The sequence below is a fragment of the Sipha flava genome, unplaced genomic scaffold (genome assembly GCF_003268045.1).
Source record: "Sipha flava isolate LNK unplaced genomic scaffold, YSA_version1 48_pilon_pilon, whole genome shotgun sequence".
Classification (NCBI taxonomy): Eukaryota; Metazoa; Arthropoda; class Insecta; order Hemiptera; family Aphididae; genus Sipha; species Sipha flava.
Window position 1 is genome coordinate 1151689 of NW_020273306.1, and position 25009 is coordinate 1176697.

The 25009-nt window shown below is 30.0% G+C and overlaps 2 protein-coding genes across 3 annotated transcripts; one reads left to right on the forward strand and one right to left on the reverse strand.

The window, feature by feature from the left end:
- Positions 1–202: 202 nt before the first annotated feature.
- LOC112690055 (platelet-activating factor acetylhydrolase IB subunit beta-like) lies at positions 203–2911 on the reverse strand. Of its 2 annotated transcripts, none has more exons than XM_025563960.1 (6): positions 2722–2911; positions 2243–2374; positions 1944–2150; positions 1749–1871; positions 495–775; positions 203–391 (listed from the first exon to the last, which is right to left on the reverse strand). In XM_025563960.1, the coding sequence occupies exons 2-5, from the start codon at positions 2306–2308 to the stop codon at positions 521–523; spliced, it is 651 nt and encodes a 216-aa protein (XP_025419745.1). In that variant the 5' UTR covers positions 2309–2374; positions 2722–2911; the 3' UTR covers positions 203–391; positions 495–520. The 2 variants fall into 2 exon arrangements, with proteins under 2 accessions (XP_025419745.1, XP_025419746.1); XM_025563961.1 differs by lacking the exon at positions 2722–2911 and adding an exon at positions 2539–2715.
- Positions 2912–5177: 2266 nt separating this feature from the next.
- Positions 5178–24749, forward strand: LOC112690057 (UDP-glucuronosyltransferase 2B7-like). The gene is made up of 6 exons (XM_025563962.1): positions 5178–5371; positions 12459–12702; positions 13953–14545; positions 22497–22719; positions 23078–23297; positions 23958–24749. Exons 1-6 carry the CDS (start codon positions 5348–5350, stop codon positions 24259–24261), a joined length of 1608 nt encoding a protein of 535 aa, XP_025419747.1. The 5' UTR covers positions 5178–5347; the 3' UTR covers positions 24262–24749.
- Positions 24750–25009: the final 260 nt, after the last annotated feature.

Below are 25009 nucleotides of genomic sequence, written 5' to 3' on the forward strand. Positions count from 1 at the left end.
AATCTTTAATATAGGTATAAGTTACTACATTTCAAAAGAATTTAGGAATACCTAAAATATTAAATTAAAAAAATATAAGAGTAATAATAATATAAAACAACTTAAACAAGTATATTTTGTAATAAAAATGTAATTTGGCTAATAAGCATAAATACTAATTCAATACAACCAATGCATTGAATACATTTAGTTAACACCAATGTGTGTAGATAATCATAATTTGTATTTTTTTTTATAGCTATTTCAATACATGGACTTCATAATGAAGCATGATAAGGCAATTGTACATATAGCACAGTCAGTAATTGGAATTCCATCAGTTGTTTTGTTTTCAAAAAATACTTGCCTTGAGTAGAAACCATCACCATTTTTCCTAACGTTGTAATTGAACCTTAAAAATAATATCAGTCAAGTTAAAATAGTTTAATATGCTGAAATCTCTTAAAACATAAAAATGGTTTCAATAATTTTAAATGAAAAATATTTTTATTTACAATGTGAATTATATTAGACCAATTTTTTAATCAATATTTGAATCACTGAGAATTGTTGCAATACGATCAAAAACTGGATTGAATATTTTGCGATAACCCATTTCAGATGGATGAAGATAATCTGGTGAATCTAATTGACTTAATGATCCATCTGGATTTAGTAATTCAGGATTGCTTAACTCAACTTTGGTCAAACTACCCACTTTTTGACCAACCATAATATTCACTTGATTTCCCAAATCTCTTATTGGATTTGGATAAGGACCATAGGGTAGTAAGCCCTAAATAAATAAAAAGTATTAAAATAGACAATTCATATTCAAAAAGTAACATGCAAAGTAGTCAGCATATTTATTATTTAATTTTTTTTTTTAATTTATCTGGAGTTAATAACTAAGAGGAATAACTAACTCACAACCAACCACAACCTTCAAACAAATATTACTTAATTACAACCAACAAAATAGATTTAATTAAATAGGCACTTTAAAATCTACTCTAACTAAAAATTTAATTTAATCTTAACGTATTTTTCATCTTTTACACGAAAATTTTTTTTTTATATATATTACTTAGTACCTAAAATCAAAATATTATTACCAAATAATGTTATATATATATATATATATATATATATATATATATAGCATATAAACAATGAAATAAAATTTTTTTATTACTTAACTATTTTATAATGGTTTTATAAAATACCTCCAATAAAATTAAATACTTATTAATCAAATAGTAAATATATCCTACAAATATTTTTTCCATTAAATTATTATCTTTTTTTACTCAAGTTAAATATAAGTAATATGTTCCGCATAGTAACCGTGACATAAATCGAAGAAAATATTAAATAACATTACATATAATACAAAATGCTTTTGGATTATGTGGAAATCATAATAAAATATTTAAGATATTTAAATTGAAAATTATAATTTTTTTATTATTAAATATTATTATCTTATTATTTTAAAAAAAAAATCTGTAGAGTATACAATTAAATTATTAAATACAAATTTTAAAAATATTTGAGAAATCTAGGTTTAAAAAGTCTAATTTTAAAAGTATTTTAAAATTTTAGATTTAAGATCTTTACCTAAGTTAAAATAAATACAAAGTAAATTCATATCCAACAAAACTATTAATAAAAATTTAAACTGGATTGATATTCATAGAAATCACTAACAATTGTTTTTGGGTGAAATTTATTTAGTTTTGTTAATTATCAAATTTAAGTTTTCTTACTATTATTATAATGTAGCAATTGGGAATTTTTGATCTTATTTCATTTACAATAGCCAATATACCTTCTGAAACGTCACATGGATTATTATCAAAATTATTTGTTCCAACATTAAGAATACAAATCTGTAAATAATTTTTTATGTATAAAATCACTTAATAATAAATATTTACTTAAGTAAAGATAAATAAATTTACTTTAGGTTTTATATTGTCGAGAATGCCATTTTTTACTCTCCACAAAACATTTTCAGTTCGATCACCAGCTATTCCAAAATTTAAACTATTTAGCGGCTTAAATTTATCATTCCATATAGGACAAGATTCAATGTACTGAATAATAGAAGCGCCAATTAATATGACATCTGGGTCTCGTTTACGTGCTTCAGTAACATGACGGTTGTGCTAAAAAAAATGTTAGACACTGTGTAAAGGATTGTTTAGAAACAAATAATAATACACAGCAATATAACAAGGATTCTTGTTTGCATACTTACTTGTGCTATCCATTCATCTTGTTCTTGTCCGTCATATGGTATTTTTGGAATAGCACAAATGTTCATTATTTTCTAGTAGATTTAAGATGTTATAATTGAATTTTTCTTAGGACTGATAAATATCACCGATCACTTAAACATTAAATATTTAATGTTAATCATCAGATCAGTCAGAAACAAGAAAAAAACAAATTTATATACAAACAATGGAAACATTTTTCACAGTTAACACATAAAATCGTAAGTCTCATTATTGAATAATTAAAATCATAAAATAATATAAAAAAATCAATTACTTTCTATAATCTAAGGGTTATACATTCAATTGTTTATGGTGTTGACCACAAATAACAACATATCTTATGTTTGTGGTGTTTATCGATCATAACCATTCATGTAACTAAACTTATTCTTACAGACATTTGTTTGAATATTATGATGAACATGAAAAACTAATTGTGAGAACATGTATTACGTACTTGACAATGATTACATTTTTGAGTTCCATAATTAACCGTCCGTTTTTCAGTAGTTTTCGTGGATTTAGGAAAACTGCGTGCAAGGTCGACTGACCATTATTGACCTTTAGATCGTTTAAATCATATCATATGATATGATCCAAACGGAATAAGGTAAATTAACTTTTACCGTTGCTACAGCGATAACGCGCCATTTCGTGTTATCAATATTGGCGCTATCACTTCGGTGCACTTGCCGCCAGAGTTGGGCATAACAAATCAAAATAAAAAATAAAAGCTTGAACAACTAATTTATTTATGAATAAAGAATAATTTTTTATCCTTAATAATTGTGGTATATTGAATGAAGAATAAAACTATTCTGAATAGTTTTATTCGTGAATAAAACAATTATTCAGAATAAATGTATTCGTTAAAAACATGAATTATATTAATTAAATAATGGTATTAAAAATAAAAGTATATTTAATTTATTTTTGTCAATTATTATATGTATCACCTTTATATATATTATTTAAGTCTAATAATAAGTCTATTATTATTATACATCATTATTTAGGATTTAAAATAAAATTAAGAATAAATCAATGAAGAATAATATTTTATTCAAATAATCAATCGAATAATATTTTATTCGACTAATGTCCAACTCTGTTTGGCGTAAGGTTTATAGATATTATCTATAAGCCTTGCACTTGCCATTGATCATAACCACAGAATAGATTACGATTAAAGAACATTAATTATGTGAATTATGTTCTATGCCACGGCAAAGGTGATATAAATTATATGCCTCATTATTTCCTTGTGATGATAATGAATACAGATTTTTCTTGATGTGTAAAACATTCCGATACATTGACTTATCACAAGTTATGACAGCAACAATAATTATAATTATAGTGTTCAGTTTTTATTCTTTTATGTTTTCCGATGATTTTGTTTTCTTTCAAACTCTAAAGTCCGAATTAACCTTCTTCTAGTTTTTGTTCATTATTGTATTTTTTAAAATTGTTTTTATTAAAATGTAGTTTATACTCACTGAAAGAGAACGGTTATCAATTAAATGATCGATTCGAGTGCATGATTTGAATAGAACTGTACATTTATAATGGAAATAATGTTTAATTATTTTTGTACTTCAAATGTATACAAAATAAATGTAAAAGTGGTTATTTCTGTGTAACAATAATAGTATAACATTGATCACAGTATGCAGTTAGAAATACACTTGATTCATGTTTATTCATTTTTAGCATAACATTGATTTTTATCCCCAAGTTCTATAAGACAACTGTCAACCATCGATCATAAATTATTATGCCCATTATTATATCATGCCCTCCAGGCTTTTCAATAATTTAAATTTTTTAATACATTTTTGCCCTTGTGTATTATAAAATCCTGATTATTTATTTAATTAGATACTTACCTAATAATTTTATTTTTCCTAAAAAACCATATTATGACATTAATATGAGGTGTATATCATTGTATAGAAACGTAATCGGACTCTGTGTCTTAGTACTAATTTGAGGAAACAATTATTATCAGTTAATACTTAAAATACCCCCCCTCCCCCCGGTTAGTCTCTGAAGCCTCGTCCTCGCCTGTCCTTTTCAACATTAAAAAGTATTAAAAATTGCTTGCGATCACGATTAACAGAGGATTATTTAAATAGTTTTGCTATTCTCAATATTGAAAAGAAAATTTGCAGAAAAATTGATTAAGATGATGTATATTATTATATATAATTCATGAATTTACATGCATAAAATCTCGACAAAATCATTTTTAAGGGCCTACTTGATTTTATTATTCAATTTTTGTAATATATTATTTTTTCATGGACAAAGTTATTAAGTATAAAATATTTCGGATATTTTTATTATGAGTACTTATATGTAAGGTATTTATATATTTTTTTTTCAAAAAGGATATTGTTCATATAATATGTTAACTGTATTTTTTTTTATCATTTGTTCATGTATATTTTAATAAATAATACTGTAATGGACTAATATTTCAGGGATGGGGGTGGCAAAAAATATAGGTCATGAGCCACAGTAACTTGAAACACATCTCTGTATTGACATAAAATAAAGTTCCCTTCTCCCTTCCCATAAGAACTGTTCAAGTCACGTCTAAGCTTCAATGTTCGGTGGTTCAGTGACACTGCTCTGTACACGATCAAATCGATTCAAGGTCGTACCCAAGGGGGGGTTCGGGTCTGGACCTCCCCTCCATTGAAATTTCTACATACTCAACGATTTAATAGTAAACAGTATAATAATAGTATATAGTGTATTTTAATTTCTCATTATCAGATAAAATAAAAATGTTGGGCCCCCTCCTCCTCATAAAAAATTCTTGGGTACGCTCCTGAGTCGATTACATGTAGTATTAACGGAACAAAACTCAGAGCCAAGTGCGCAACATCAACAACCGCTTGCGGGATATTACGTAACGATTACGCGCAAAGATCATGCGTCCACGCGATCTAACCGGTAGTCTGACCGTGCGTTTGGTGGCGAGAGCTCGTTATTCTCCGACGCGGTTCAAGTTGCCGTGGTTTTAGTCAAAGCGCACGTATAATAACATTGTTGCGTGCGATCGAAGTGCGACCATGAATCACCGATTATCGATCACCGTGAGTAAATAAAATATAAATATTCAAAATAATAATTAAAAATAATCACTTGTACAAAAATATTACAACGATCGTGTGACCTATAGACGGCAGGTTTCACTTTTTCAATTTTTCGTATTACCATTAACCGGACTGGATTATAGTTTTAATATAAGAAGGGGTTATTATTATTTTTGTTCAGGTCCTCATACCCTTCTACATCTACCTGGCACAAAATTGTTTTTTATTTTTAACATTTAGTTATAATCTAATCAGTAGACGGTAAACAAAATCGTAAATACTATTGCAGCAATAAATACCAAAAATAAACTTCACCATCATCACAATATCACATGCGGCCCCACACTACTTGTTGATAATCACAAGATGAGTGGTCATTATTCTGATTTATTGCACGATATTCTAAGTGACCTTTCACACTAATCGTAATTGTAAAGTCGATTATGAACAACTACGAGTATTTACAAAGCTCAGCGATTAAGAAGTCTTGCGCCATTTATTTACAGTCTGATTTATTTTCGGTTATTCATCAATTATTTCTCGATTATTCCCGAAAAGTGTGGGAACTACCCCGATTTTGTACATGTACATAATGTACATACATACATACATGTACATGCATACATGTGCAGTTCGGCTCGTTTTGACTCGGAACAAGTTACCGCCTTCTGGGGGATCAGAATGCCGTCATACTGTGCATACTGTAATAACCCATAAATACAAAAAATAAAATAGGAGAAGTAATGATGAGATGTAAGATGAGATGGGGGAAATGGTATATATGTGAATGGTGGTGAGGTATTAATGGGTTTTTACCTTCCTCCTTGTTTAAGGGAGGGCTCTCAGGGTTTAGAAGGTTCGAGAGCCGATCAGCGCAATTATGCAGTCTGCCAAGCCAAATAAAGCAGCACTTACTTGTTATACCGTAGACCTTCAGATGTCGAAGCGAGGTTGAAAAAGAAAGGACAAATGCAGAATTTAATTGCACTAGAACCGGATGCTCTTCAACACTCGTACGAAAAACACAAATCGAACGGATTAAAATTAAAATAAGTCAAAAATAAATCGCACGTATAAACTCTTCGTTGATCTTATGATCGGTGCGCATGCATTGACAACCTAAGATCAAGAGCTCAAGAGTATACATAATAAAATATTTGTGCCGTCTTTTACAATCGAATGATGCACATCATTACAATACTTATAGCGAGTGTTTAGTCCAGTGCTGCATTAAACATTTGTGGGCCCCTAGGCAATTCAAATTTTGGGTCCTACAAAATTATTTTTTACGTACATCTTTAACATTACTATCCAATAATTAAAATTAACAGATTTAAAAATAACCGACTATTATTAAAAAATAAAATCATGTTTATTAAATTCTTATATTTGCAAGAAAAATTAATTAATTATTATATTATTTCTATTTTTTTCGAAATAATTTAATCATTATTACTGCATGTAACACTTACAAATTAATATATATTATATTTCATAATGACTTTTGTTTCGTAAATTCGTAAATAGAATACAGGTATTATTAAATAGAAAAAAAATATAGTTTTCCGTTTTTACGGGGCCCCTTAAATGAGTGAGGCCTTAAGATGGGTGCCTCTTCCGCCTAATGGGTAATCCGGCACTGGTTTAGTCTCACATTATTCGCGAGTGTCAACGGTTAATTTTATTGTGAATTAATCATGTATACTTACGAGTAGTGTGAGACCTGTTCATAGGCGCAAATAGCTCGACATTTTAATAATATTTTAATAATAAAAGCCTATACGTTATTCCAAGCGGTATAAATAGCAAAAATGATCTTAATAATAAATTATTTACGCACCTAACACAAAAATAACATCGTTTACCACATTTTTATTATGTATAATCGTAATAAATATGTGTGGCGGTGGATAACATTGTATCATTGTGATGATCGCCAAAATATTCGCGTGGAAAATTGTGTGAGGGACATTTGGTTATAGGATTTATAGTAGAGGGATGATTGGTATTAAGTGGTTATACAATATTAGTTAATTGATTGTTATTCTTTAAATAATAATTGTAGTTACTAAAAACATTAACTGAGTACTTATATTGGCATCAGTGGTGTATACAGAAAATATTTTCGGGAGGGGCTGCTATGGACAGAGTTAAATTACCACTGCTATCTAAGAATTACTAAGGAAACACAGTAGGTACTTATCTACATTTCATTTACAGAATGTCCCAAAACGGTTGGACGTAAATTCTAATTAAGCATGTAACAAAACTTAAAGTCTGTAGAACTTTTTTTATTTTGCTAACTTTTTTAGTTACAGAATTATAACAATAAGAATAATATATAACAATGAAGAATAATAACAATTAATATTAATGATAATAATAATAATAATAATAATAATAATCAATACTAACAATAATTATTATTGTCTCACAATTCGGTATACAATTGCTACATATAATACTCGTTGTCGAGTTTACACATTTTTACACGACATAGACTACTAAGTATTACTCACTACTAAACAGAGATATTAGTGTTCGTACTGGGCTCTCACGTACTGTGGGCGGACACTGGTCGGCTGGTGGCTCGTTACACTCGAACGGCGACGGCTCACACTCTCTTCAACGGAACGAAACACTATGTTGTTGCTCACGGGGTAATGTGAGTACTTGGGGCAACTATGGATTAGGCAATACGTATGACACGATGATTACTTTGAATCAGTCGTGCCCATATGCATAATCGATAGCGCGTCCAGGTACAGGGGAATGTGTTGAACGCAGATTTCGTGACCATTATATGTGTGATATCTCCTTATGTCAACAATAGAAGTGTCTAATATCTGTATAGCAATCGGTGGTATATATGCGGGTTCCTAAATGGTCGGCTCATCGCGCGCTACCTGGTCTAATGAGTTTCGATGATAATATTTGATCAGCCGGTTTTGACGCCTTGAGGGCGATATTAGAATGTACGCTATACTCAGGAATATGTTGTCTCGTTACAAGCATAAAGTACCATTAAAATATAACATACGTTTAAAATAATTTATAAGTTTTTTAAAACATTCCGGGGGGAGGGGGGTTGTAGCTCACTAGACCCTCTCTATATATGACACTGATTGATTTCATAATATTTTAATGACGTGTATTGTTTATTGGCATTTTCAATTTTCGATTTTTCTTCAATTTTTCTCAAATTTTAATCGGTTACAAGTTAGATAATATAAGAGGCAAATAATAAAATTTTAATAAAAAAAATACATCTTGGTAGGTGAGTGAACACCATGATGTATTTATTTTTTATTTTTTTGGCAAAAGTTAGAACATTAAAAGTACAACCAATTTTTTAATAAATGTAGTTGTACTAGGTATTAAGTATACCAGCTATATTTAGAAATAAAAATTGATCGGGGTTCTGACTTCTTTCACTGACTTCTTTCATCATTGGGTCTATTGTTCGACGTCCTTGTCACTACCCTCGACGCGACTACGACGACGAAGCGCTTGCATGTGCGGTAACACCGTACATGGTAAGCCGTAGTACCGCTAACCATTTACGCAACGCCTGGTGCCACCGGACTTGGACACCACCACCACCACCACCCGCTCGGGTGGGATCTGCGCGCCGTGCACGTCATTCACGTGCTCAGCGAGCGATCGGACGTTGTCGGCGTAGCGGCCGCACGCGCCGCACAGCGCGGCCACGGGTCCGGGTGCTTCTTGGCCACGTGCTGGCAGAGCGCCGAGCGGTCGGATGACAAGTGGCCGCATAGTTCACACGTGTACGCACGTGGTGTGGTGCGACCGGTAAGTCGCGCTGGCCAACAGCAACGAGAACCGTCTGCCGCAACCGGTCGCCCGACACCGCAGCTTCGGGTCGTTGTCGTGCACGTGCGCACGTGCATCCAGTGCGCCTCCTTGTCGCAGCTGCACGTGAAACACTGCTTGCACACCTCAACGCCGCCGCCACTCGTCGCCTGCACCGCCACTCATCGCCGCTTTCGCCTGAGACCGATCCTGCAGGACGAGAGTGAGATCCATACGCCCCGATGTGATAAGCCACCGGCATCGGGACCAAGTCCATCTGCATGACAGAACACTGGTTAGAATAACGTTATCGTAGCGCAGTTTTGTAAGCTGTTTTCGAGATTACGCCGACTGTTGAGATAATGCTCAATAATCGCACGCGCGAGTTTACGAACGTTGAGATTTCGATGCGTATTGTACTTCAAGTCAGTTTAAGCTATGTAGCCGACCCGGAGAAAATTAAAATATGCCACCCTTAAGAAAATTACAATTCAAAATAAAAAATATTATATGTAATTGAAATAATATATACTATAGGTATACAGTTATTCAAGAAAAATTACAATTACTTATTTTTTATTTTATGTTGATCCTCAATAATTTGCTTATTCTTATATTTTCTAAATTATTCAGCATTGTAAACAATGCCTGGATTCCCTACTTTGCTCATAACATACACACATACATACATATATATATATATATAAGGTGTTTGATATCCTAAAGGTCAGTCATCTAAAATAGTAAATGGTTAATGGTAATACGACGCCCTGGAAATGATTCATAGATGGATCTGTATACGGGCTTGAGAGAGGCTTGAAATTCATAAAACTGTAGATAGACTACAACTCATCAAGCCTCTCTGCGTAAGATTTAGGGGAAGGGGTGACACATATCCTACCAATATCTGCTATGATAAACTTAAATCGTATTTATAAAATCTTAATTATTAAGTAATGTGAAGTATATTACTATATTATATACTTATACTTAGTTTTATATATATATATATAAATAATTAATTTCTATTGCAGTTTTTCGAACGGAAATCTTGAACGGGAAACTGAAATTGTAAGATTTTAATTTTAGGACAGGTAGATGTTTATTCAATAAAATATTGATTGGGAGTAAACTCTATTAGCATGCAATAAATATTAGATAACAATTTTTTTTTGTATCATAGCAACGAGATAAATATTTATTATTTTCTTAGTAGTCGCGATACTTAGTACGACGACGGACAACTATTGAAAACAAATTATACTACCAATATTAATCTATTTATACTAGTTAGTATTTATAGTAGTATAAAAACAATAAAAATACAATAATTATTCGTATTATGTTTTATACCTACTACTTAATTATTTAATTCTAGTGTTAAGTATAATTAATCAATCATATTTGATAGCTATAGCATTATTAAAATATTTTTATAATGATTATTATTTGTTATTATTTAATTATTATTACTAACGATTACAAATTATTATGTTAATGGGGTTGTATAATATTATAACATAATAAGCAAAAGTATGATTGGTAAATTATTTAGAATTTTAATTTACAAAAAAAAAAGTACTGGATTATAAATAAAACACATTATTGGAATAGCATTTAAAATTGTCTACAGTTAACTGTATAAGTGTTTTTAGAGGATAATCTGAGTATTTAAACTGATAATTTAGAGAATATTTCTAATCAATGATTTATTAATGTACAGCATATATTTATAAGAAACATTAGGCATAAGTTGTTTTTGCTATATTTTCGGAATATTTTTGTAAATTCTATTGAAAAGTTTCAATATTTCTATGGAACTCTTTTTCTTATGTTTCGGGAATAATATATTGTACAGTAAGATAATATAATACATTAAAATAATATAAGGAAAAGTAATAATAATATCGAGTGCACTCGATCAAAAATATTACATAACGAATAATGATAATGCACGACGAAAACATACCACAATTTTTCAATATTTATCCCTATGATTCGTCGTTACTAATATTTCAATAATATATAATAATGATAATATATAATAATTAATATTAATAAGTATGTATGAATAATCAATATTTATTCTCGATTTTATTTACATATCGCTACTGGAATTAAATATTAAATAATTTTATGGCCATTTTACGTCCTGTTCCTAATTGTTCCTGCCTCAAAATGATGCTGCACCCAAGTGTTGAATGTCTGATCGAAATATATAATATTTTACTAGATCGTTCTGGTAATTTGGTTTGAATAGAAACTTCGGGTAATGTTTGTATAATGTAATAAAATACATACACCGACGTATAAACGTAATAACCTTGAGAGTTTAATTAATGTGTTTTGTACGATTCACAATGCATGGCGCATAACAAGAATAAAAATAACACGTTCTGTTACAAAATATTGAGTAAAATGTTCAAAGATTCTTAGTTTTTATTTTAAAATACGTTTATCAGGTGATCTAATAATTATTAAACAACTGTAAAAAGAGAAATATTATTGTTTTTTAGTTTATTTTTTATACTATTAACGTATATAAATGCGTAATGCATGTATTCTATATTGTTCTTTGATATGTTAATATTTGAGATTAATTATATATTTATGTAATATTTTGATTGTAAACATAGCTTAAAAAGTTAGAAAACCTATTAAACTTTTTTTACTTTTTAGAGGTTTTAAAAATAAATGGTTTTATTCCGTGCCAAAATATATCGTTCAAAGATAAATTTATTAAATATTGATTGGCAAGCCTAGGATACGCTGCTGTTACTACTCAGAGGAGGAGGGTGCTATATTTTTTAATGTTATCAAGTCTATGAAATTTGACATAAATTACTTTTATAATCGAATAGTAATTACTGTCTAATTGACTATGAATATTTGTTCCAAGTGACTAATCATTGGAATGGATGTACATAATAATTAAGTTTAAAAACTACACATTATTTGATAAACCAGTAAAAGAAATATCCCATATAATAATGTGATTAATTTTGTAATTTATTTTTACTATGCTCATGAAGGTAATACAATTTAAAAAAATATATACCGTCATGAGCCTTGAGAAAAGAGGCTTAATATCCATGTTGTTTTAAAAAATTACGAAAATATTACTCAGTTACACAATCCCGCCGTAATTGCATGGTAAATAATTATGTAGTATAAACTGTTGAGCGACTTGTAAACACTCTACACTACGACATGCCCGTGGGCGTATTAGCATTTGAAGGCAATTGAAAAATTTTTTTTTTTTGTTTCTTTTTAGTTTTTGCTGCTGTTCAGCTGTTATTGTTCCGGATTGCCAAATGTACGCCCATCGAACATTTTGGTTTTTTTGCCCACGCCGGTCAAAAGCCATTTCGGCAGTTTTAAACCGCTTTTAGAAGCACTGGTAACTAGAGGGCACAACTTGACTCTGGTATCACCTTTTGCGCTGAGTCCTACAGCGGATGATGGATCGCCGTTGTTGTACACGCACGTTCGAGTAAACCATAATAAAAAGGTTTCAGGTATTTTTCGCTTGGAATTAAACTCACGAAATGCGAATACGTGGATAAGCTATAAAAATTATTTTATCATGTGAAATCAGTAATCAAAAAATGCTCTAAAATTAAAATTTTAAAAAAAAATTACGAAAAAAAATATTAGAAAAGTTTTTACCGTCTATCAGTTTAATATTCGTTAAAACTATTTAGTTTCTCATTATTTCATAAATGATTTATCTTTGTTAAATCATTTATCATGTTTAATAATACTTTTACAAATATATTCCATTACGAAATCGATAAAATTAAAACGATATGAATTGAGATACTAAACTGAAAAAATTTTTTATTAAACATGCTAAACATTGAAAACCGTTTCTAAATCGTGCAAACAAAAATAAAAAAATATTTTTCACATAGAACCCTTAAATCACTGATCAATAATACGATATGAGTATCGGAAATAAAACGTATGATGGCGTGAGTGCCAAACAAAGGTAAGAAAATTAATGAAAATAATTAACTCGAGTTAAGTAAAGTTAAGAGAACATAAGATGGATAAGTTAAAAGTTAATAAAAAAAAAAAAAATTTAATTTATTCAGTTTAAAAAAGATAATCTACTTTTTTTAATTAAGATGTAAGTCACATAAAAAGTGACTGCATTCTTTAGAAAAATCTAATTTCCTAAATTATAATAAATCATTTTATTGAATTTTTTTATCATAATATACATCAGTGGCGCCGAAGTGTTTGAAAAATACTATGACATTGCTATCAAGGAACCATTCACTACCGTATTTATTTATCTTTATAGTTAAAATTCTTTATACATAACATTATGTACCCACAGCCAGAATCCAATACCCAAAGGTGAACCCTCAACTTACAAAATCTAATATGACATCTGATGTACAGTGTATCCGGCAATTTTACTTTACGTGATTATTTGTACGTTATTATTTACGTATAAACGAAAAATTTCAAATTTTTTTAACTTGATAGATAATTTTAAACCAACTGTGAAAGATAATTTATTTTAACCACTAGTTAAACTAGTTAAGTTATTATAAAAAGTTAAAAAAAAAAAGTTAACTTTTTAACTAGTTAATGCCCACCTTTGGTGCCGACCAACACGCGCTGTTTTATCGTCGGACGTTTTTAAACCGCGCTTAATAGTACCTTAAACTCGTCGTCAGGGAACATCCGAACCACCGAAATCGCCGAGAACACCTCGGATTTGATTGTATTATATCCGATTATTGTTCCGTTATAGGCCCGAACTTCCTGGACAGGAACAGCTTCACCAACTGGTTGCCGATGTACATGTTGACGCTGTGGCTGGGCCCGCACATAACGAGGGGTGCGTTGGAAAATGAAGTTGTGAAGGATTTCGTGTTGAATGACGCCGGTCAGTACGACCTGGTCGTGGTGGAGAACTTTTTCCACGAGGGCTTCGTGTCGCTGGGCTACAAGTACGGGGTGCCGGTGGTGCAATTGCTGTCGTTCGCGGCCAACGCGCGGGTGTCGCAGTGGCACGGCAATCCTTACGACCCATCGTACATCGCCGACTTCTGCGTCGGGTATACGGCGCCCATGACGTTTCTACAGCGGGTTGACAACGCCCTGGCCGCTGTTTTCAACACCTGGATCAATCGGTTGGTGTACGTGCCGCAGCAGCAGGCCCTGGTGCGCGAGTACTTCCGCTTCGCCGGGCACGAGCGCATGCCCGATCTGGAGACGATGCTCCGGAACGTGTCGCTGACGTTGATCAACAGCCATCCGATGATCGGCCCCGCCGTTCCGTTAGTGCCGAGCTTCGTGCAAGTGGCTGGCATGCACCTGAAACCGGCCCAAACGTTGCCACAGGTAAGCCCGGATGACCAATAAACGATGGGGCCTGGAGGTGAAATAGCGAAAGTTCCACCCTCAGTCATCGGATAAAACATGTAAAAAAAAAAAATGATAAACGGACGACACCAACTCCCGTGGTTCGTAACTCCGGACGAGGAGAGGGTCTGTCCGCTCACAGTCGATCAGACCACCACGCATGCCCACCTGCAGGGGGGCCAAAGGGTCCGTTGCCCTTACTGTGAATTTTTTTTTCAAAACTATTGTTGATTTAATACCACGCATGCTGATTATAACAATTTTATAGAGATCCATTTATGAAGTTTAGTAAAATTTATTATATTTTTAGATAATCTAAAATGTATAATCTCGAACGTATGCATTGGTTTACAATGTTTACATATGACTGCGTATCGCTTGAAACTATAAATTCTCCCTAGTACCGATTCCTATGGTATTTGATTTTGTTCTCATCTATTTTTAGGTACACGTTGTTTTGGCTCTTAAAATTTTAATCTTGCCTCGAGTGGGATTTTATCCTGCAGGCGCACTTGCCACCACGTTATCGTTTCGTTGTTAATACTTTAGGCCAATGCAGTAAACAATATGTGTTGAGTAATATTTTTAATTATCGACAATTTTATCGTAGTAACTAATTTGTAGTGCTATCAGGGTATAGGCGAACTAGGTACCTGCCTAGAGCGACACTTTAGTAGGGTCAGCATTTTCCAAATTGATTCGTACATTTTGTTTAGTTATATCGGTGTTTTGTAAGAAACATATTTAAATTAATTCATTCGTGAAAATCACTTACCTATATAATAAAATAATATTGTCTAAAGTTATTATATTAGTTTATATTACGGTATACGTTGGACATTTTAAATTATTCCAAAAATATAAATAACCACACAATCATTTCCACGATTTCCAATACTCACGATAGTGATGGGTTTTGAGTAATAATTATAGAAATCTTTTTTAAGTTTTTTTGCATATAATTGTATACGTAAAATAAAAAATTAAAATTTTTTTTGTATAGATATTTCACAAAAAAAAAAAAAAAAAAATAGGGAGAGGGGCTAAGTTAAAATAAGAGCACAATTTTTTTTTTAGAAGCGGCAAAATTTGATTTTGCCTAGTGCACTATTTTTGTTTGGGTCGGCCCTGAGTGCTATTACATTTGAATCTATTTCTTTGGTTTTATTATGAAGTACATTTACACATTCATAATAAACATAGTCTTTGATTAAAAACGGACAGCCTATGAATTTAATTGGCAATTCTTCACGTTTGAGTGAAAACCTGTACTTATAATATTTTCCTGTCTACATATTTTATTGGTAATATTTCATATTTTTAAACGATTTCAACCATTATTTACAAATGTATAGATATTTATTTTATTAATTATCTTCATATTTCATTGATTTGGCTGCAACAAAATCAAAACCTAATTCCGATAAATGTATTAATATTGATTTAAAATATTTTGTTTACCCTCAAATGGAAGTTTTATTAACTATGGATGATATTTCTAAAACTTAGAAAGAAGAAAAATAAAATACTTAGTGTTTTCCGCATCGATAAAAATAATTAAAAAATATTATGAACAGTTTAATAAATCTTAGCTTATGTTGGAGACTAAAAGAAATATATATATATATATATTAATAATTTAATATTATTTGATCCTCACTAGTTCATAAACTACAAAGTTGATCAAACATTGAAAACATTTCATACAGGCAGAGCTTGATTTACCAAATACGAGTATATGGCCCAGGACAAAATCAAAAATTGGGCCTATAAATTATAATGTAAATAAAGAATAAATATACACAAATACAATATGAATATCAAAATTATATTTAATTCTTTAAAGCACTTGTCAATAAATAAAATTAAAAATTATAAAATACAATTATTTGTAATATACCTATTATTGAACATTTTTTTTTGTCATTTTGTTTGGAAAATACATCTAAAATTTCATCAAAATCAATACTTGCCATGACATCGCTTTCTATTGAAAGGATTCCTAAGGCATCCAATTTTTCTTGACTCATTGATGACCTTAATTTATTTTTTATTCTTTTCAGAAATGAAAATGATCTTTTACTTGAACAATTAGTTATTGGAATTGTTAAAAATATATGCAAACATGTTTCTACATTTGAAAACGTATGTGCTATTTGCATATTTCTTATAAATTTTAATTGATCGGTTAGCGTTATTGTTGTGTTATTGTTAGTAGATGAAATAAGACTTTGAAATTGAATAAATTTATCTACGAAGCTTTCGGCATTAATATCAAGTTCATTTTCATACAACAATATTAATGCTTTAATTTTAGTCATCATTTTATTTCTGGTTAAGTTTTCTTTAAATAAAAATCCAAATTTTTTTTCCACATTAACATAAACTTCTCTTTTTTTTTTGTATTTCTGCCAATAATATATTGCAAATTAAATAATGTATATCAGTAATGAAATTTTGTCTTAAACTTTGTTGTCTCTCTTCGACATTTTTTTTTATTCTTTTGCATTTGTAATCAATTTGTTTTTCTACTATTAAATAAGATTCATTTTCGTATTTTTCAAAATTTTCTCGGACATTTTGTATAAAATCAAATAGAGAATTGTATAATGGTACTATTATCGATATATTTGTTGTTGAACTTTGTATAGTTTTGGAAGTTAAATTTATTCGCTGTAATATACAATTCCAAGTAACAATCATAATCGTCATTTCTCTTGTTTTTATTTGATTTAAAATATGCTTTGCTTCATTACGAGTATTTGTATTTTCATTCATATCATTAGAAATTTCTAAAAGAATTTTGGTAATTTCAGAATAGCCAAGGGTCAAGGCCTTAGTAGCATTAGCATTCGCTGACCAACGTGCCTGTGATGATGATTTCAAATAAAGTATTCCCTTTGATTTAATCTATCCCAACGATGAGTTGATACAGAAAAAAAATTATATAATGTTTGAATAATACTGAAGTATTTAACTGCATTATTACAACTTTCAACAGCTCGAATACCTACTAAATTTAATAAATGTGCTGCGCACGGTAAATATTCAGCAGCTGGAGCTATCTTTTTTATTCGCGATTGTAATCCCATATATTTTTCAGCCATATTACTATAGCATTATCGTATGACTGACCAACATAATTCTCAATATTTAAACATAATTATTTTATTGTTTCAATAACAGTTGATGTTAAGTATTCAGCAGTATGACTATAAATATCTAGAAATTTTATAAAACGTTCAATGGTTTGGCTATCAGATTTTACATAACGTAAAAGCTTTATATACTTTATATACTTTATATACTTTATATACTTTAATAGCTTATTGGTCTATATGAGTCACATTTGTCGTTGAGTTTACAATAATGCCAAAATATTTAGCATTTTTTATTTCTTCTACAATTTCATTTAAAACTTTATCTGCTATTAATGATATTAGCTCACAAATTGTGTGAGATGAAATATAATTAGATTTTCCACTACCTTTATTTCCATAATTATTCAAATGTTCCTTGAGGAATGGGTCAAATTTTGTTAATAATTCCATAATACCTAAAAGGTTACCACTATGGGAATTACTTAATATTTCATTATCCCCAAAAAAAACTAAACCTCTCTGGCTTATAAACTGAATTACAGCCATAGTACGTTTTAAAATATTTCTCTAATATTGAACACCTTTTTTTTGTATTCTTTTACTAGTTGGCAATCAATTTGTTTTAATTCTACAGAACGATTGGAATAATCACATATTGCATTTCTACGAATAGTTGAATTCTCATGTTCAATAAGCCGTTCAGTAATATGATGCCAATCATTATAGCCTTCCTTGCAAAGTAAATGTTTTGAAGTTTTAGCATGTAATTTACAAGTATAACAGAATACGCTGACATTCGAGGGAAAATATATTAACCAAGTTCTTGGAACTGTAATACCATTCTTTTTTGTTATATAAAAATTATGTTTTTTTAATTTATGAGAAACGCCTTTTATCGATTTCTTGGACTCGTCTATAGCTTGAATATTTTGATTTGGAGGATGAAGTGTGAAGTATTTCCGAAAATTGTCCATAATGGATAAGGGCCATAAAGCAATATCGTCAATGAAATTTTCAAAATTGATTTGTTTTATATCGTTATTAATAGTATTTAAATTATTATCGATTGGATTTTGATTATGTGTTTCAAGTTCATTTTCAAATAAACTTACCATAGATTGAGTCGTAAATTCTTCATTAGTCGTTAGTTCGTTTGATTTAACCTGGTTTATAAGATTTTCTGAAGTTAAATTTCGTGAATTGACTGATAAAAAAATATTTATTCATATTACATATTTATACTTGAGTAATGAGTATTATTTAAAAATATATATAAGAGTTGTTATATTATTTCGTTTTTTTTCTCGGACAATAATGTATTTTATTATAAATTAATTTGAACTACTTACTTTCTGAATTATCAGTAATAAGCGATGTAGATGTTTCTGTATTCATTTTAACAACATATTTATATAAATTTCCACGTAACTTTTTAATTTATTTTTCTTTTATTTCTTTTAATTTTCTTTTGGCGGAGCCACTTAGATATTTTTTTGGTAATATTTATATAAAATGAAATAATATTATATATTGTTCGTTGGAATCGTAAATTGTAATTGTACATTTGTATTATTTTTATCGATATTCGACAAGTGAAAAGTGACAAATAATTTTGTCGACTACCACCAATTACGAGTAATGTACTCGTAATCGTAATATGTACAATTTTATCGGTGTTATCGAGCATGCGAGCTGTGTATTTATTATTATTTTTACACAAAACAAAATATGTTATTACTTAATTTATACTTTATTTAAGTTTAAATAATACCATATGAATATTTCTAAGTTTATAGCCTATAACTAAAAGTACATAATCAATAATAATATAACTTAATCATATATAATATTATTGTGAAATGAACAAATATTATTTTTATTACTCTCCCCCTATCATCTTTTTTATTACTTAATTCATTCTATCTACTGGTTTCTTAATTCTTGCACTATTGTATATTAAACTATCATTGTATTTTTGTTTTATGTATATATTTTATTATGTCACTTGCCTTGTTATTATGTCTTAGAAAAAAACAATATAAAAAAAATTAAAATTTTTTTTTTATTTCAACAAAATAATATATTACATAGTTAGTCACCGGTGGGCCCAGGACAAATGTCTATTTTGTCAGTGCGTAAATATGTCCCTGCATACAGGTGGTTTTAAAAAAAAATACGGGTTACATGGTATTATTGTCAAAATAATTGAAGGTAATTTTCAAACTAAGTATATATTAGATTTAACGGTTCTCGTTAATGTTTAAAACTTCAAAATTCGAACCAATCACTTTACATGGAAACATGGAGAGTCTCTAATTTTAATTTATAGATAACGTTTTGTAATAATAAATTTGTATGTATTATTTATATATTTTGACCAATATTTCAGATGATTACAACAAAACGATACGTGGTGTTCTAATCGATTGCGAATAGATAGACCCGTCGGATGGCACACTATACCACCACGTGTCGTGCCGAAATAATTGTCTCCGATTGGCCGTCGTACCAAGGGGGTTGGTAGGGAACTTAAATTTAGGTGTACCCCACATGAGCTTTATCGACGCTAACTGTATGGCGGTACTGCGAAATTGATTTCGGCTAACTTTCGAACTGATTTACCGAGACAGGTTATTTACGACAGAATTATATAATTGGTGACCAACATTTGATTGGTAATAAATGGAGAAACACGTTCGTATTGTACATCAGACGTACATTATTATTATTATTGAACATATTGTACACTCGGATTATGGTCGATATTGGATACTAACAAGACCCGGTGTTAACGAGTAGAAATAATGTCAAATTTAAATTACTTTTAATTAAGTTGGATAACGAGTCATTTTTTTTAATAAATTACTTTCAACTTAACCCTTTCAGACCAGGAATTAATTTTTTTGAGTTGCAATTTTTTCGTTTATCAATATTTAGTATTGAGTAAGTAAATAAAAATAAAAAAAACTTTTTTCTTTTTTCTAAGTTTACTTAGAAATAAATGGTATGTCCCTTATGAGGGACATCAGGTGCATAAGCATTCACACATGTAACTGATAATGATAAAATACATAATATTATTATTATAATTTAAAAATTATTAATTAGGTACCTATATAAATCCATGATTAATGTGTATTCTCTTACCACTACTCTATGTATTGTTCTCTGCTTATGAATAAATGTTTTAATTTTTACAATGTACTTTGTACATGCTCATTTGTTAAATGGATAGGTACTCAATTATTTTTACATACACTTTAGAACTTTTCAGTAATAATTGGAAAACATTAATGAAATATTGATTTTAATTACTATTCAATAAATAACATCAGTTTTATTACTTTAATTTTTAAATTCTTATTAAGTTGTTTTATATTTCTTTATATAAAACTCATAAAATTAAAATAACATTTTGTGTAAGAAAATAACAAAAATTATCTGTAAGTAATATCAAATATTATTTATAATAGTATATTTTTTTGTAGGTATTTTAAATAATATGTTCCAAATAATAATTATAGACTGCTGAACTAATTTGCAAGATTCTTAGATTTCAATTAGTATCAAAATAATTTGTATAAAAAATACAAGTACCTAATACTACTTACAAAATACGAATTTCTGTATGTATCTGAAATGACATATGAATAAGTATATACTATATGGTATTAAATTATTTTAAGATATAAATAATAATTTATAGTAATGTAGAAGTATTAAAGATTAAACAAAAAAAGAGTAATAATTATAGAGAAAAGAGAAACATAATATATAATACTCGTATACCTCGTATCCAATACACGTTCGTAAATTCATTACTAATTTTTACAAGTAATTAAAATGTTTTGTTATACATATTATATTCATTCGTAGAAATAAGATTTACAGCGATGACCATTACGGCCATCACCATCACGGTGGTAAAAATAATGCAAGCAATTCGTATGTCACCAAAAGTTATATTTCATACAATTGTTTTCGTATTACTCCCTGTGTGTTGAAAATATTACGAGTAACGAATATTTTTAATATTATGAATTTTTAACTTAACTTGTAATGTTATATAATAACTCAAGTTAACGAGTTAAAAAAAATAGTTAACTTGCCTAGCCTAAGATATTAAATGTATGTTTTCGTACATTTTAATACATTTTGAAAAAACACTCGTCCGATTTTCTTATGTGCACCCGGCTTCAGTTGTACTTGGACAATAACTATATTTCTGAATACCGTTTATGGTTATTGCGATAATCCATCACTGGTACGTGGTTAAGGTATTACTATTATTTTCATACAAATGTTTTTCACTGTCACGTATTCGGTTTGTATACGAATTTTTGCCCTGTTATATCATGATTATCGGGTGGTCATCGTTTCTGTAAAAAATGTGATTTTCGGTTCTGCCAAAACGAAAAATGTTTGATTTTCGTTTCCACTAAATCTATTTTCATTTATATTACTGTGATGGAGTCTGAGAACCCCTGTATATCTGCATAGCTATCGATCATTGATGTATGTCGAGATTCGGAATAAATCATTTGACTTTGAATATATATGTAGTTGTTTTCACGCGTAATAATTTCTACCGATTATAAATAAATATAAATCTATATAAATATTAAATTTTAATTCCGAATGTTCAAAACAATGTATACATTCAAAGTAACAGTTGCAACTTAGGTATGCAAAATCCCGTAAGATTTAATAAAAACCCATTAAGCTCAATTCAAAATTTAAGATTGTTGAAGCTAATCAGCCAATCACTTATATCATCATTAGTCTTATACGAAAAAATATAACTTACTTGAACATTTTTTATTCTTTAGGACCTTAAAACCATTTTGGATACTTCCGAACATGGAGTGGTCTATTTCAGTTTGGGTTCAGTGATCCAGTCTTCGAAAATGCCGAAAGAAACGGTTTCACTTTTACTATCGGAACTTGCTAAGATTCAACAGATAGTATTGTGGAAATGGGAGGACGATCAGTTGCCTAACTTGCCAAAAAACGTCGTAGTTAGAAAATGGTTTCCGCAAAACGATATATTAGGTATACTAAACATTCTGTTATGTTAACGGGGAGTTACTATTTTAGCCTATTTCTGTTAACGCTTAACATTCTAGTTTCAATTTTTTTCCATTTCAGGATAAATCAGGGTATTCGTGGGACTTTTAAAATAATATATTATTATTTTGGTAAAATTAATTACAAGTATAGTAACAATCTTAACTGTACATATCTTACAATTTAAAAAAAAACTCATTATTTATTACTACGAGGATTTTTTTTAAACATATTTTAGTAAGGAGATATTTTATTAATCTAGGCGATAAAGAAGCCGTCAAATATCATAGGATATATGATATGTATCTATTGAAGTACTTAAAATGAACATATAATTTTTCAGCTCATCCCAATTGTCGATTGTTCATCACACACGGCGGTATTCACAGTGTGATCGAAGCCATCTACCATGGAGTACCTATGCTGTCCATACCTGTGTTCGGCGATCAGAAACACAACTCTGTGGAAGCCGAAAGCAGAGGATTCGCTTTGTATGTGTCTTACTTTGATTTGACGGCCGAACTGTTCGGTACGAAACTTCAAAAACTGTTGCACGACCCGCGGTGAGCTCGAGTTTTTTTTAAAATTATCCTAATAAGGACTTACATTCAAAATAGTTTTAAATATTTCAAGATCAAAATCGAAATTCGCCATTATTAATACCGTTATATTACATCAGTGTTTCTTAATCTGGGATGACGTGAACATATTTTTAAACCATAATTATCGATAAGAAAAATAAATAATGGTCGTTACGTAGTTTGCATGGTTTCTTTGTAAATTATACAAAAAAAAAAAAAATTAAAAAATGTATTAAATTTTTCAATTTATAATAAGGGTGTTAATTAAAAAAAATTAAGGAACTACTATTTCATATGTCAAGAAAAAAGAGGTAATTGGCTATCTCAGTGTTTCCTTCACATTCGACATGTAACAGAACCTTATTCGCGGTGAATTCATAGTGATGTAGAGATGTGCTATGGGCTTGGTCCAGGACACTTACACTTATAAGACGCATTGATATTTAGGTATAGATCAGCCTCGTTGGTGATGGACTTTCGTAACATACAGGCAATGTTTAATGAACTGGTATTACGCGTCATCCCGTTCTTAAAAAAAAAAAAATCACCGGTTCACTCGAATCGCACGTGTTCTACAAGTGCCGCCACGGTGTTTTCCGGACAGGTTTGAAAATAATTTCAAATGATAAATTATTGTTACAGGTTCGGCGAAGCAGTCTCGAAAGCGTCGTCTATATTGCGAGACGATCCTATACCGGTCTTAGAAAAAGCCGTATTTTGGGTCGAGTACGTCATTCGGCACAAAGGAGCGCCTCACCTCCGCACGGCCGCCAACGATCTCTATTGGTTTCAGTACTATCTCTTGGACGTGATCGCCGCCATATCGTTGTTGCTGGCTTTCGTCTTGTACTTGAATTACAAATTTTTCTCGTACTTGTTGAGGAAAACGTGTACCGCAAAGTCCAGTCCAGCTAAAGTTACCAAACGGAAACACAAAAAACAGTAGATGGCTAATTTTAATTTTTCGATGTATACCGGTTATTTTTATCAGTTTTGCGCTTTTTTGTCCTTAAATGTAATTACATATTTATGTACCGATGATGCGCGTGTTATTCATGTTGAAATTTTAAAAAGTAATTTCCGCATAGCTCGGGTTTTGTATGAGGATAATATTTGTGGATGGCGATGGGATAGGAAAAAAATATTTGACAGATCGGTTAGTTAAAGTCACTGAGATGGATAATTTAAAACAAGTACAGTAGGCTCCGGAAGGTCTAAATCAGTGGCGGATTTAAAGGTTCAAATGAAGTCGGCAAATCAAAAAGAGGGGTCTCGTAATAAATGTATCACTAAAATTCTTAGCCCCGTTTTACAAAGCTTCTCTCTGCATTCGCGTTTTCGCGATACAAAAATCGAAAATAGTACATTAAAAATAATGTGATGCAGCGAAACCGATAATAAATCATTTTTCATATACTCGTATAGTGTTCATACTCGGAAATTATATAAAATTCTATAAGCAACAGTATTTCTAATTATATTTATACTCGATCTTTTCTACTTTGTAAATAAAATGTTCTATTTTTAAAATATTCGGAGTGTTCTTGAGTATTTCCTGTATATTTAAATTATTTTGTTATAAATAAAAACGATGATTGTAAACGATATAACAGTTTGTACTATATTTTTTTTTCGTAGTAAAACTTAAAAAAAAATTAACTATAATTTTTCTGGGTCTCGGTAAACAATTTAGG